The sequence below is a fragment of the Lonchura striata genome, chromosome 14 (assembly GCF_046129695.1).
Source record: "Lonchura striata isolate bLonStr1 chromosome 14, bLonStr1.mat, whole genome shotgun sequence".
Taxonomy (NCBI): domain Eukaryota; kingdom Metazoa; phylum Chordata; class Aves; order Passeriformes; family Estrildidae; genus Lonchura; species Lonchura striata.
Genome location: NC_134616.1, coordinates 9617750 through 9631593, shown reverse-complemented (window position 1 = coordinate 9631593; position 13844 = coordinate 9617750). Strand labels below are relative to the sequence as shown.

The following is a 13844-nucleotide window of genomic DNA, read 5'->3' as shown; positions in this document are numbered from 1 at the left end:
GGTAGAACTCAGAGCAAGCTAAGAAACAAAACCAGTCAAAATGACAGTGCTTACCCCGTTCTGTGTCATAGAGGTACACAAACTTTTCCCACTTGTAGTAGGTCAAGAGACTCAGGATGGCTCCTTTCAGTGCTGGCCGCATCTGGATGACAAACTGCACATCTGCATCTGTTGGGAAGCTGGGTGTGATGAAGGACGTGTGGAGGGCTCCACAGAATGACGTCAGAGTGTTCATGGACATCTGGTCATAGAATCCAAAGATGGCATAAACTCCTCTGGAAAACTGTGAACAGACTAAGAAAGACAGACAAGGTTGTTAAAATCTGATATATAATGAATACAATCAAACATTTAAAGTATATTTGAGGTAAGCCTTCCAACCATTCCTGATATTATTCTGTATGATGCAACAGATGAAGTGAATTAATGAGATAATATATACTAATTTCAGTGCAGCAACCAATTGTACCAACTTTGTAGCACTTAAACTGAACATTTATTTCTGGTGATGTTTTCTCCTGTGTTGCTACAATCCACTAATCTCTTTTTGTTCTTTAAAAATAAACATGGGATTACACTACCTGTCTGTAAAATACCTTCCTTCCTTGAGTAGCACCTTGAGAACTCTGAGGAGCTACATGACAAATGTCAGGACTGCCTTAAAGTCAGAATGTTAAAGGTTGTTTTTCTCCCCTAGTATCCAAAATTGATTCAGATCTGATTCAAAGAAATCTGGATGCTTTATTCCTTTATAGTCCACAACTCTGAAATCTCTGTGTGGTCTTTTTCAGTAAGGAATTATGGTATCTTCTTAACAGAGTGTTAAAATCTTCCAGAGTACAACACAAATGAGGAGCACATATTGTTGCTTCATGGGACTAAAGCTGATCTCCCTTAAGCTGGAGGCTCTTAGTCATTAACCATTCTGCTGTCCTGAGGAACCCATCTTGTATCAGAAAAAAACAAAATGCAGACAAATATGATTTTTTTCACATGTACTTATCTGGGAAAATACTTCATTATTTCCCATCCTTTATAGAGATTGAACAATGACCATTTTGGACAAAAATGAAAGTATTTCAATTTGTAAACATGGCCAGCTTCGTGGGCATTGCAGGAAAAATAGTATCTTCATTGTTCAGCTCTGCAGGAAAAGCACAAAGTTCTGGTGACCCTGGGTTCTTTCCATGGAGGGAGTCTGCATCACAAATAGCAAGGGAGCCTGATCTGTGAGGTGCTGGGGCTCTGTACAACTGCAATACAACACAGCACAGCAGCACTTCTAATCATACCAGTGCTGAACAGAGATGAGCAAGGCCCATTTGTAACAAAAAAAGGTTTCCCAGAGAAATGTTCATTCACTAACAATTAACAATTACAATTGTCAAGAACTGGATTTAACAATAACTTACAACCAGCCCCATTGTCTTGGGGTGATTTTATGGTGATACTCTATTCCCTAATCCTCTGCTTTTTGCCCAGAAATGTCTGCTGTAGATTTACTATGAACCAGAGGGTGGGGCTGGAGCCTGGGAACCCCAGGTGAAGGCTCTGTTGGAACTCTCCTCACAGGGTGTGCTCCATCATGGACTGGGATATGTTTGCGACTCCTGCTGTTGGATTAGTTTTGCTTGCTTAGGCAAGAAGCTTAATTTCTTTTTTTCTTCCACCATTTTTTTCTCTGGACTCCAGCAGAGATTCTTCAGTTTTCTGGTTGCATGTGTGGGGTTGTTTTTTTTTGGTTTTTTTTTTTGGGGGTAGATTTTTTCTGCCCCCCACCTTGAACTGTTTTGGCTTGTTTTTTATTCTTTGTTTTCCCCTCCACTCTCAGGAGCCTGTGGGGGCTGTGCTGGACAGTCCAGCAAAGGAAAGGCCACCAAAACCCACCAGCTTTTCCTGCAGTGAGGAGGAGAACAACACCAGAAATGTTCCCAACTATTCTGCCCGAGCAGCTGCGTGAGCTCCTGTGCCTCCCCTTCCCCGAGACAAAAGGGACAGTGGCCATCTCTGCCCCTGGACACACAGGCCTGGCTGGGGTGGGGGTTAAGGTTTTGAAACATCAATTTCCAGCATTTATTCAATCCTTTTCTGGGCCTCGTGTGCACCCTTTTTTTGGTTAATAACTGTTTGGGTTTTTTTCACTTGTACCCACTGGTATTCATTTCTCTCATTGGCAAACTCCCTTCTCTTTAGAGGAAACATTAATTTCAGGGTTTTTTTCTCCTAAAATTTGTCTGTAAACCAAGACATCCATTAAACACTTCTGCAAAAACACTGCATATTTAACTTTGCAAAACACCAAGTAATTACCAGTAAGGAAGACATGACTTCTACACAGAAATTTACAGCACTGCTACTTCTGAAATACCATCACATTTTCCACCATTCAGGATCACTAAAAACTGTTTGAGCAATTTTAAAAAGGATTCTCCACAATATCAGGTCATTGACACAGCATCATGGAGAACATCTAAAATCAGCAGTCAGGCATGAAAATTTGATTTTCTTCCTGAAGCTCTAGATGCAAAAACTAGAAACACTGTTAAGGAATTTCTCTGAGTATTTAAACCAGTGTAACAGGACATGACCAGCAGCAAATAGCAGCTGGTGAGACAGAAAGGAAATAAGAGGTGGTAATTTCTGAAAGTTTGCAGAGGTTATCAACCACAGAAAAGATATAAAAGAAGTTCTAATACAGTAAGAATTTATTCCCAGAGGCATGACAGAGGAATTAAATACACTGTTTAAAAAGGCATTTCATTAAACTACATACCAGCAGGATATAAAGCAGAAAAGCTACCATAAAAAATTATCTGCTGAAGTAACAAATAAAAAGCATTAACTTACAGATGGAAAAAAGGGAAAAACAAAAATTACATTAGCAAGTCTGGCAGTCTCCAAATCATTGAAATGGTGTGTAAACCTGCTAATTCCATAGGAATAATCAGTGAAGTGGAATTAATGGAGTGAGTGTCCTCACATACACTGAGCCTGTACCTCACAGATTAACCTTTTTCATGTATATATTAATGGCATCATTTTTATGTAGATTCTGTACTGCAGAGAAAACCAAGTATTCCAGGAATCATCCCTTTTTGCAATGTAAGCAAACATTGTCAGAGGTCTGCTAAAAATCAAGAGCATTTCAAATAGTCCTAGATTAATCCATTATTTCTTATCAGGTGTAAGACTAAGGAACACTTCTGAACTGTGACTCAACTGAGTTATACTTTATTTTCATAAAGATTGTGCTTGTTTATGCAAAGTGCCCATTGTCAATTGGTGAATAATCTGAGAAAAAACCAGTGTGAACAACCTAAGCAGGACCTTCTCCAAGCAACACCTCAGAGCCAACATGGAGCTGCTGCTCGCATGGAGGTGAGAGCTCTGATTTTGTCCTCGGAGTATTTGCAATTATTTTTCCTCCTGATTTTGGAGAATCACCAAAAATATATTCTAACAAATGCAACTACCTGCCTACTCTTATTTCTCCTGGTTCAGGTTTGTATTCACAGGAGATTTTAAAGATTAACCCTTTGATGAACTGTTTTCTACCAATAGCTTATTATTCCTGACTATCTATTCTGCATGCACTGTAGGATGCCAATTTAGTTTTACCAGCCTATTTAAATGGCAAATAAGCCTTTGTTTTTATATGGAAATGCTAAAAGGCCAATTATCTCAGTCCTCAATGTTCACTGGCATTTTTAAACTCACAGTTTTGTTAAAATTTTGTAGCATTAGGTCTCCCACACAGTTTGTGACCTAATCTCCTCTGTGATCAGACAAACCTATAGAATATCCATGAACCCAGAGTCATATTTTCACTTGTTTTCCAAAAAACAAATGCGTAATTACATTCATTTTAATTACACTATTATTCTAACATCACTCAGCCACAAGAAAAAAATTTAAAATACTAACTAAACCTTAGCCTTAAGCTCTTATTACAAACTACTTTCTACTGACAATCAGAACAAACTTCATGTTTGAATAAGAATTTTGGTAGTTTTCCTTAATTAATCACAGTTGATTTGTTGGGTTTTTTTTCCTATTTGAAAAATACAGATGGTCAAACACATATTTATGCTGTTAAAAATATTATTAGGACAAGTCCTAGTGCAACCTCACTCCCCAAGAAAAAAAAACAGGGTTTTTTTTGCTGAGCTATGAAACTGCTTTTAATTATGCGGATGCACATCTGTTTCCAAGAACAGCACATAACCAAATTGCTTTATAACCTCATCTGAAAAAGTTTCAATGTCCACAAATGAGGGAGAGAGGTCCTGAGCAGCAGTTTTCCAATGGGAGATCAGGATAAGCCATTATTTTGGCATTAGGTGAAAGGTGAGTATTTATTAATGGAGATTTAACACTGGACTTATTCTCATAGTGAGCTGCCACATGCCATCGTGCCCAGGAGAGGAAGCAATGATATGACATAAGTCTGTGAATTCTCAAGCATGTCAAGAGAAGATAAGAAACTTTCAGGTCATGACAGACTGGTGTTCCCTGCCAAGGAAGGAAAATGCTCAAAGACAGAGTAATAACAGTGGTTAGCAGAATTTACTTAAAAAAACCCCCAAAAAACACCACCACACCAAAAAACCCCAAAACCAAAAAAGCCAAACTAAGCCAACCAAGCAAAAAAACCAAAACCAAACCCTAAAAATCCCAAACCCCAAAACCAACCGACCAAAATGCAACTACTGAAGCCAAATAAATAGAAATCTTAGTTTCCATACTGAATAGCAGCTGAGCCATCCTAAGCATCAGTGTAACCCAATGAACCCAGATGTCTGTTTTACTTGTATTTCCATCCTCCCTCCAGTCAAATAAGGCTCACCACTGAAACTTGCTAAGATTAACTAGATAGGGGTTTTTTTTGTGTACTCAGATCCCAGGAAGGCTGCAGGCCACAATCTCGAAAGATGCCCCATTTCACACAAGTTATTAGATGTTTTATGTATTTTTAAAAATTATTTTTGCTTTCTAATGGTATTTAGCTTTTCTATGTTTTAGTGACTGTGAGTATTCCTGACACAACAAGGTTGTATAAGACCTGGCATTTCTACTGTCTATTGCCTAGAAGCCAAAGTCAAAGCTTCTGACACCTTTTTTTTTTACTTTCAGTTCTTACTATAAACAACTGAAGCGTTACTAGGAACATTTACAAGTAGGTTTGTATTTTGCTTATTTAAAGAGAAGATGTATAAAGCTAACAAAAGATATGTTACTGGTGGAACATAATACATGCTTTTCCACTGGATGATATCACTAATGACTGAATTGTAAAAGTCAGCAGGGTCCTCCCAGTTGTGGCATCCAGTGAACTTCAGCCCTGGACTCAACAGCCCGGTAGTTTTGGAGTCAGGGGTCGGAGGTTACAATACCTCAGACATTATTCCTCCTTCATTACTCTTTTTATGAGCAGGTAATTTCCCCTTTGTCCATACCAATTTCCTATAAAGTAGGTCTGACAAAGCTGCCCTGTCACAGGCACTGTTGCAGAGATGCTCCCCCAGCTCTTGGGAGGGAAGGTGCCGTAGGAGCTCTGTCGCAGCCAACGTTATCCTGTGCTGCTCACACTGCTTCCTTAGTTTTGTGTTCTGGGTTTTCCTTAGCTGTGAAATAATTTTATTCCCTACACTTCCTTCTGCCAATTGTCTTGGATTCCAGACAACTCTCACTGCCAGCTTCAGCCAACAGACTAATGGGACTGCTTTACAACGGAATAATATGCAGCCTAACTCAGAGCAGTTGCCATTTTCTAGGGCTCCATCCTGACCTTGTTGTAATATAGCAAGGGTTACCATTAACATTACCTCCTACAGCAAGAATACAGACTTCCTCTTAGAGAGACAGACAATGCCTCTACTACTTTCTTTTGCTTTCATTTTAATACACAGAATGAAAAGCAACAATTCTCTCTACTTTGAGCCCTGAGGAGATCAGCGCAGCAGTGCCCCTGAATGCAGAATGAGCTACTTTCAGGGGGCTGCGGGCAATCAGACTAGAGAGCTTCCTTTAAAGACAAGCCCATCATTTTAAAAATGTAAAATTAAGTGAACTGCATTTACCTATAGCCAATAAAACCATCTTTTACATTTTAATAAAGACACTGAATTCTGTAATTAAGAAAATATTGTATAAAATTCAGGCGAGAAAAGATGCATTTCTGAAAGCAGCTATTCCTGGAACAGTTAACAGTGAAAATTCCTGGGGGCAGGAGGGAACCAAGGAAGCTACAACTTGAAATTGGATATGAATCTTCCTGAGATACTGGCTATAACATGACTTCTCATCCTACCTAGAAAAAGATATGCCCTCACAAACAAAAAAAACATTCCCTGAAAACAAAAAAGCTCAATTTAAAACCTCACAGCAGAGCACAAAACAAAACCATAATTTACTCCTGTTACTTCACTTACGGTATCAATTTTCTCAATGATGAAATTGCAATGTTTTATCTAGTTCTTTTTATAAAGAACTACTCAGCTTGCTTTGTTCTGTCTAATGTCTTCTTCAAATATACACACTTCAGTTCGCATTTCATTTTAGGAAAGCAAATAAAATAAAACCAGCATGTTCTGGCAGCAGGAGGGGGATATTATTAAATTGCAAATGAAAGGCATAAGGATTAATCCATTCATATTTTACAAACCATTTACTGGAAAGCAAGTCTAAACACATGTTCAGATCCAAGCATTCTTGAACACTCTGGTTAAGATCCTGTTCAAGATTACTTTGGTCACCATTTCCCAACTCCATCACACACTGTTAAAGAAATCTTTATTTCTTATCTGCTTTTCAAGATGACTTTGGCACCCCAATCACAATTACAGTTCCTTGGTGCTGAGTGCTGCACAAACCCATTGCCACAACCCTGGTTTCTTTCAGTGTGCCCAATTGCTTATGACATACTTGACTCAATAAACTTTACACATTTTAGCTTTTATATATATGACTGTGGTCAAATAAAACCTTAACAACGTACATGAATTTGTTGTGTGTGGGATCTTCTCTTCAAACTGAAATTTTTGTGTGAATTTTATGAGTATGAAAAATGCCAGCTGGCAATGACAAACACAAGCCACCTGGTGGGACCACCAGTAGCACCAAGCCTCACACACGCCACAGTGGGGGTAATTGCCCATTAGCACAGCTTCATTCAGATAAAAGTAAACCAGGATAAAAACCTCTCTGGTCCAAACTGCCAATTTAATGTATATGCAAAGTAAAGCTTTGGTATTTAAAAAACCATATTATTTAATATGTTTAATATGTGAATAGAAAAGGCAGTGCTGAGTACCAAACTGTAAGACAAGCTGAACATAACCTTGATTTTACTGAGAAAGCTGTGCTTAACTTTCTGAAAACTGCTCTGGTCTGACAAGGTACTGCAGATAGCCTGAGCAGCTGGGAACAGGCAGTGCTAGTTGTATTGCTATTTTCTATTCACTTCCATTTAGCTCCCAAGCTACTTTCAAACTTAAGATAGTGTAGAGTGCAAACTACCTCTGTTTTCAGGTTACTGACCACAAAGCTAAAAAAAAACCAAAAAAAAAAAAAAAAACCAAAAAAACCAGAGATTTTTTTCCTGTATAATCTTGCTAAAACTCAAGCACAAAATCAGTCTTTTTCCCACAAACTTACCAAATTATAATGCATGATTTTCATTAAAAAAAAAAAAGAAAAATCACTCACTATTCAGAATTTCTGTAATTATGGCATATTTCTGTTGGTGGAAGAAACCCAGGAGTCAATCCAGCCAGTTTCTAGGAAATGTCAGCCTCTTCTCAGGACAAAAATATGAAAGGATTTTGTTTACCTGGGATCCTGTTACACACTGATTTTTTAAAAATATACCATTGATTATGAGTACTATTAGAACATTCTGTTTGAAAAGCTGTGAGTCAGATAATCATGATTCATTTTGAATTACAAACCATTGCAGTTTGAAAGAAATAAAATAAGGGTGTAAGATTAAAATGGATTAAAGGTGAGAAGATATATGTATATGCTATAAAAATCAACTGATTTCTTTTGGAAGATTTAAAAAACCGTGTTAGGTACTTAAGGACTATACTGCTGATCAGAATGCTGAATTATCCTGCTTGTGTCTGTAAAAGATGGAGTTCAAGCTCTCAGACCAGGCACCACAGATATAGCCAAGCTTTCTATTCTTAAACCCATCCTGGTCATTTGTGACCTACTGTTAACAGACCCCTTTTCATCCTGATCCCACCATCCTCACAAGCTCCTTATAAGAAGCATTTATTTTAAAGGAAAGCCATTAAAAATATACCACACAGTTTTAAACAAAGACCTTTTAGAAAGAAGACTTTGTAACACTGTTATAGAAGTCAAATTCAAATGCTGTGTATTTAAGTTATTTGTGACCTCTTGTGCTTTCTGCCTATGGTGATCTTGACACCAAACTGGATGCTTGCAGGAGAAGCACAAGAAGCTTCTCTTGGTAGACAGTTAATCTCACTGCTGGAGAGAAATGGAAAGGCATTGCTATGTGCCTTTCATACCTGCTGAAGAGATGTTTCTGCTCAGCTATTCCAGGATAATCAATGCCTTGCCAAGAGCAGCAGTATGTGCAATGCCAACACTCTGCTCCTGATTGCAGCTCCACCATCCTGGGTGTGTAAGATTTATGGCACAGGCCTCCTTCAGGTTCAGAGAGCCTTAGGGACTTAATGAGTGGATGTAAAGCAGTTCACTGAGCTCTGCCCTTCCTGAAAGCCTTAGCCAAGCCTATACACAACCACACACTCCCTTCTCCATGAACCATGGGAGATGAGCTAACACCTGTGTGAGGGACCTGTCAAAGCTTTCTGCAGGAGAGTCTAAATATATTCACAGCAAACAATGATCATTTGTGTTCCTCACATCCAATATCCAGCTCCTGCTTCGTGACTAATCTCTGCAGAAACACGGACAGAGAGCATGCAACACAAATATGTAACACTCACTCAAGTGAAATAACTTGTTTCCATCTGTTGCACCATTTGAAAGGCTTTTAATTTAATATGTCATGCCTGCTTGCTCTGATCACTTTGGATTGTAGCTGTATCTCTTATTTTTCAAAGCAATTTTTCTAAAAATGTTGGTGGGAAGAAAAGATGAAAACCATTGTTCTTTCAAAAATCGTCCAGCAATAACACAAGAAAATTTAGTAGCCATTTATTTACAAGCAGGCAAAATATTCTAATAACATGCATATTCTAATACACACAGTTACACAAATGTTTCTGTAAATATATTCAAAGTAATAAGAGTTCCACAAACCATTAAGCACCCTGTCTTGGAACAAAAAGACATGTTCAAAAAATTGTTTTTAACATGAATTTAACCAGATGTTGTAGGCCAGGGAGTACCCATTTCACTATTGTTACCTACTTCAGAGACAATCTATCTTAACAATACTTTAAACAACAGGCTAAGAGAAAGCAAGAGCCTTGTGGTGTGAAGAAAAAAATCATTCCCATCAGAAAAGGGCAGTATTTGTAGCTGGGGATGTTAGGCAGAAGGTGGGGTTGAATCAAGGAGCAGCTGAAGGCAATGCTGTGCCTCAGAGCCGTGAATCAGTAGCTGTGATCTCCAGCCCCAGTACTCTGAAGGGATTTCTTACATCACTGGAACATCTCAGTGTGGAGGAAGTAAAAAGGCAGAGGCATATTATTAAATGTATGCTTGTTCAGCACATCCTTTCCTAAGTGATTTCAGAAGTTGACTTCATTCTGGGCCACTGTGGTGAGAGGCAATAAATCAAAACAAGGCTCTGGCAGTGTGATGAAAGATGAGCTGAGTCTGCTGAGGTGGTGCCATTTATAGGCCTGTGGGGATATATTACAGAGGATGAGAGAAGAGGCAAAGTGGCCAACACACCTGAAGCACTGAGCTGGGTAAAATTCACCAGGAGGTGAAGGTTGTGATTAAGGTTGTTCAAGGAGAACAGGGATGCAAATGCCAAACCAGCAGCTGTGCAAGCAGCCTCCAGCCCTGGAGGGCTTCCAGTTGGCTCTATGTTTGCAGAGCACGGTGCTGGCTGACAGACAGCCCAGCTTACCCAAAGCAGCAGTCCCTCACACTTTCCTGGAGGCTCTGCAATGGTATTCCAGCAAGCACTGTCACTGTAAGTACATCTTGGACCAGTGGACTGGATTTCACATTTCCGTATCTCCTCCCCTGTTGCACTCAAAGCTCATGGGGCTTTGCAATTCTCACCCTTGTGTTCCACTGCTGACAGCTGAGCAGTCTGAGAGGCTTCAGATCCATTAATGCAGAAGCAGAAACAGGATATCTATGAAAACTGGTTTCAGGAGCCTGGGAAATTACTTGAAGATGCTCCTTAGGGGTCCAATAAAGCACCCAGTATTACCACTGGAGAAGTCCACATGGAATTCAGTGAAAGCTGGACTTGAACTGAGAGACTTATTCACACTGAAAGTACAAACTACAGAAATGCCACATCAACATCCCAACTGCCCTTACAAAAGCATCCTCCCATGTTTTTTTGTTGAGATTATTTTTATCTGCCTTAGCCCTCAGAATTCTTCTTGCTACCAGCCTCCTTGACCTTCATGATCACATCTGACAGTAATTCACAGACCAGCACCCTCAGCTAAGCCAGTGCCTTATTTACAGGAAACAAGAAGAATATTATTCTTTATGAATTATGCATAATCACTATTTATCAAGCCGGGTTAATTGGCACATAACAAAGGAGTTGTCTGGTGCACAGCTGAATAATGTGGAAGCCAAAATTGATGGAAATGGTACAGCAAAAGCCTGATTGGGAAAAGTCACATTGCTACATGTTAATTCTTAAGTGATTGCTGCCAGTTCAGAGAGGGAAGGGGAGGCCAAGAGAGACAGACCTAGTTTGGAATAATTTGTTAATCTCAGAGGGTTTGGACACAGTGTCATAGCTGTAAATACTGGTTTAAAGTCTGCTCTCAGCCTCGTGCATAGTGAAATTTTAACACGGTGCACATGCATTTTTTGTGGTCCACGAGATGCTCTATTCATAAGCAGAGAACAATCTCATTAATCACTAGCAACAGCATGAGACTGTGGTCTGCAGGGTTATGAGTGATGCTGATAGAGAAGCAGGGCTCTTCCCACATCTTCACTTGACAAACAAGAGCTAACTGCCTCATACCAAGGCCAGACTAGCAGCCCTTTATTGGATTAAGAGATCCTAGAAGTCCTCATCAGAACACTGAATGTATCATGAGACAGTGGCAGCGTGGGTCAGAACTTGACTTCCTCCAGAACACACACACCTGAAGAACCACAGCTTAGTTCACCTTGCTCTACATGCACTGAAGGTTTTCCTTAATGTCCTACATCCCAAAGCTGCATGCACAGATTTAAGAACATGCTTTGGTGTTTTGATGGACAGACACAGACTGAAGCACGTGTCTGCCCAAGGCACAGAATCAGAGCTGAGGATCAAATTGCCATGGTGCTCACTCTGGTGGGCCCCTTCCATGAGGCATTACCATCTAGTAGGAGGGGTTGTAAGATGATTTAGTCTGATTTACACCATTACACTTCCACATTTCTTTGATCTCTTCATTACTAAAACTTAGTAAAATCTCTCCTAGCAGTAAAACACCTGCAAATCCATGCTTCAAAGTACAGCCCTTCCTTCCCTCTCCCTCTTACTAGGAGAGTTAACAGAAAATGAGAAGAATCCTGTAACTTCCATTCCTATGAATTAGAAACTCTAAATTGCAAACATCATGCAGGCCAGAGAATCCTCCTGTGATCTTACCATGTTTGCAGTCTCATCAGCATGAATATAAATTAATGTAGAACCAGGTATTTAAAAAAAAATCTGAATTACATTACTGCCATTACAGCTCCTCCCTATTGGAAATATGGTTAGCAAACTTTAGCTTTCTTCTGAAAATATTCTGACTCCTATTTATTAGAAGTATCAAAAAATTAGAAGTATCAAAATCACTCTGGCTTTTACAAGACTCACTCAATCTGCTAAGAATGGGCTTGTGTACCCCAGTAAATTCCAAGAGGCCTGCAAAACTACCGAGTGAACACAGGAGGGAGAAGAAAAATGAAGCAAGGGGAAGTCCAAAACAACGTTTCTGCAACACTATCCAAGCCTCTTCTGGTTTTAGCAACAAGAACACTGATCCTTATGGCAGAAAGTAAATATAAATTTCTAAAGAGCAATGCACTGTGGATCCTTCCTTCAGTTAGACAGTTCAACTCCCAATCAGTCTTTAACCAACCATTAGGAATTATCCCATTAAGGGATATTTTTTCAGCCAAGGAACAAGCAGATGAGTCTCACCGCTATCTGAAACGCAACTGTGCAACACCCAAATCAGTACAGAGTTGGGGGAAACAGTCTCAAAAGGGCAGTGTGTATCTTTAGGACAGTAGGTCTGACATCCAATTTACCAAACAGCTCAAGTGCAGCACTTTGGATGACAGACAACAATAAATTTCTCTGCCTTAAGGCAATTTCCCACAGGGCTGTACCATTCCTCAAGCTCTGCAGTGAGCCGCAGGATGAGCTCTTTCCAGAAGACCATCACCACCCTGAAGGTCTGTCCCCACTGCTGCTCATCCCTTGTGTGCAGCACCACCTGTTCAGGGAGGGCAACCATGGAGCAAAACTGTGCTGAGGACAGGGAGAATCTGAGAGATGAGACTGGGGAGTGTCACTCTGATGACATGGCCAGGCTCAGGAGCTGGGCAGCCCCTGCTCACAGCAGGCACAGACACAGTGATGGGAGGAACCACTTCATGAACTCAATGAACTCGATTAATTTTTCAGCTGCCTGTCAAAAAAGCTTTTAAAAAATCAGCTTGCTATGCACAACAGAATTGTGATATGTGGCTACAGTTAGAGATTGTAAATAATGCCTTACTTCAATTTAAATGTACCCATGTCCTACCAAATAAAAACTTATTAAATTTCTGCTTTACTAATTTCTTATAAAGTAACACACAATATCCTCCAGTTTCACAGATTAATGATTCTCAATTTTAACCTGAAAATTCCACTGCCAATTTCAAAGTAAATTTAAAATCTTTGTCTCTTGTTAGAACCCGTGTAATAGTCACGAGAAGCATTCACATAATTCAGCAAAAAGCAGCCCATCACAAAGGTTTCAAACCAGGAAACCTCTTTCTCTGCACCACACACAAATGCATCTCATGTAATCCTATACTGCCTAAGCAGCAGACAACAGAAAGGGCTGTGATAACCTGCCCTTGTATTTGATTAAACTGATGCACTGTAGGAGCTGATGTTGGGCTACTGCTACTGAGTTTTCCTACTTTGATTCTCAAACCAACTCCCTGACAGAGTCAAACTTTTTAAAGTGTCCCATCAACAGACTATTTTTGGAATTGAAAATTCTGTTGGCCTTGAACAGATTTATTTGTTGAACTCAGGTAGTAAAGCTTTTCAGATAGATTAATGTACTAAGTGAAGTGTCTCTCCACACTATACTAGAAGGCTTAAGAGACCTCATTTTCTAAGAAATGTCAGCTATAGGCACAGAAGATTTCTTTGTACTCTGATTTTCTCCATGTATTTCCATTTGCACAAGCAAGTCTAGGCCCTCCTTCCCACTGGCAATGTTATCAGTGAGGCAATACCTTTCTGTAACAAAAATAGCACAGAAACTTGCATAAGAAAAATGAATTTGATAACAATAGAATGGCTTTCTCATAATAATTTAATAAGTTGAAGACAGGAAGATTTAAATCCTACAGAAGAGCTGCATAAAAGGGATTGATGAATTCATCAGCTTTTCCAAGCTTCCCAAAGAAGCCCAGAAAATATTTCT

General features: G+C 39.5%; 1 protein-coding gene across 4 annotated transcripts in view; it reads right to left on the bottom strand.

The window, feature by feature from the left end:
- The window catches only part of GRIA3 (glutamate ionotropic receptor AMPA type subunit 3), a 145609-nt gene that overhangs the window by 111325 nt on the left and 20440 nt on the right, over positions 1 to 13844 (bottom strand). For all 4 annotated transcript variants that reach the window (XM_031504790.2, XM_031504791.2, XM_021548471.3 and 1 more), the window contains exon 3: positions 55 to 294. In XM_031504790.2, coding sequence (XP_031360650.1) covers positions 55 to 294 — 240 coding nt within the window. The remainder of the gene's footprint in view (positions 1 to 54; positions 295 to 13844) is intronic.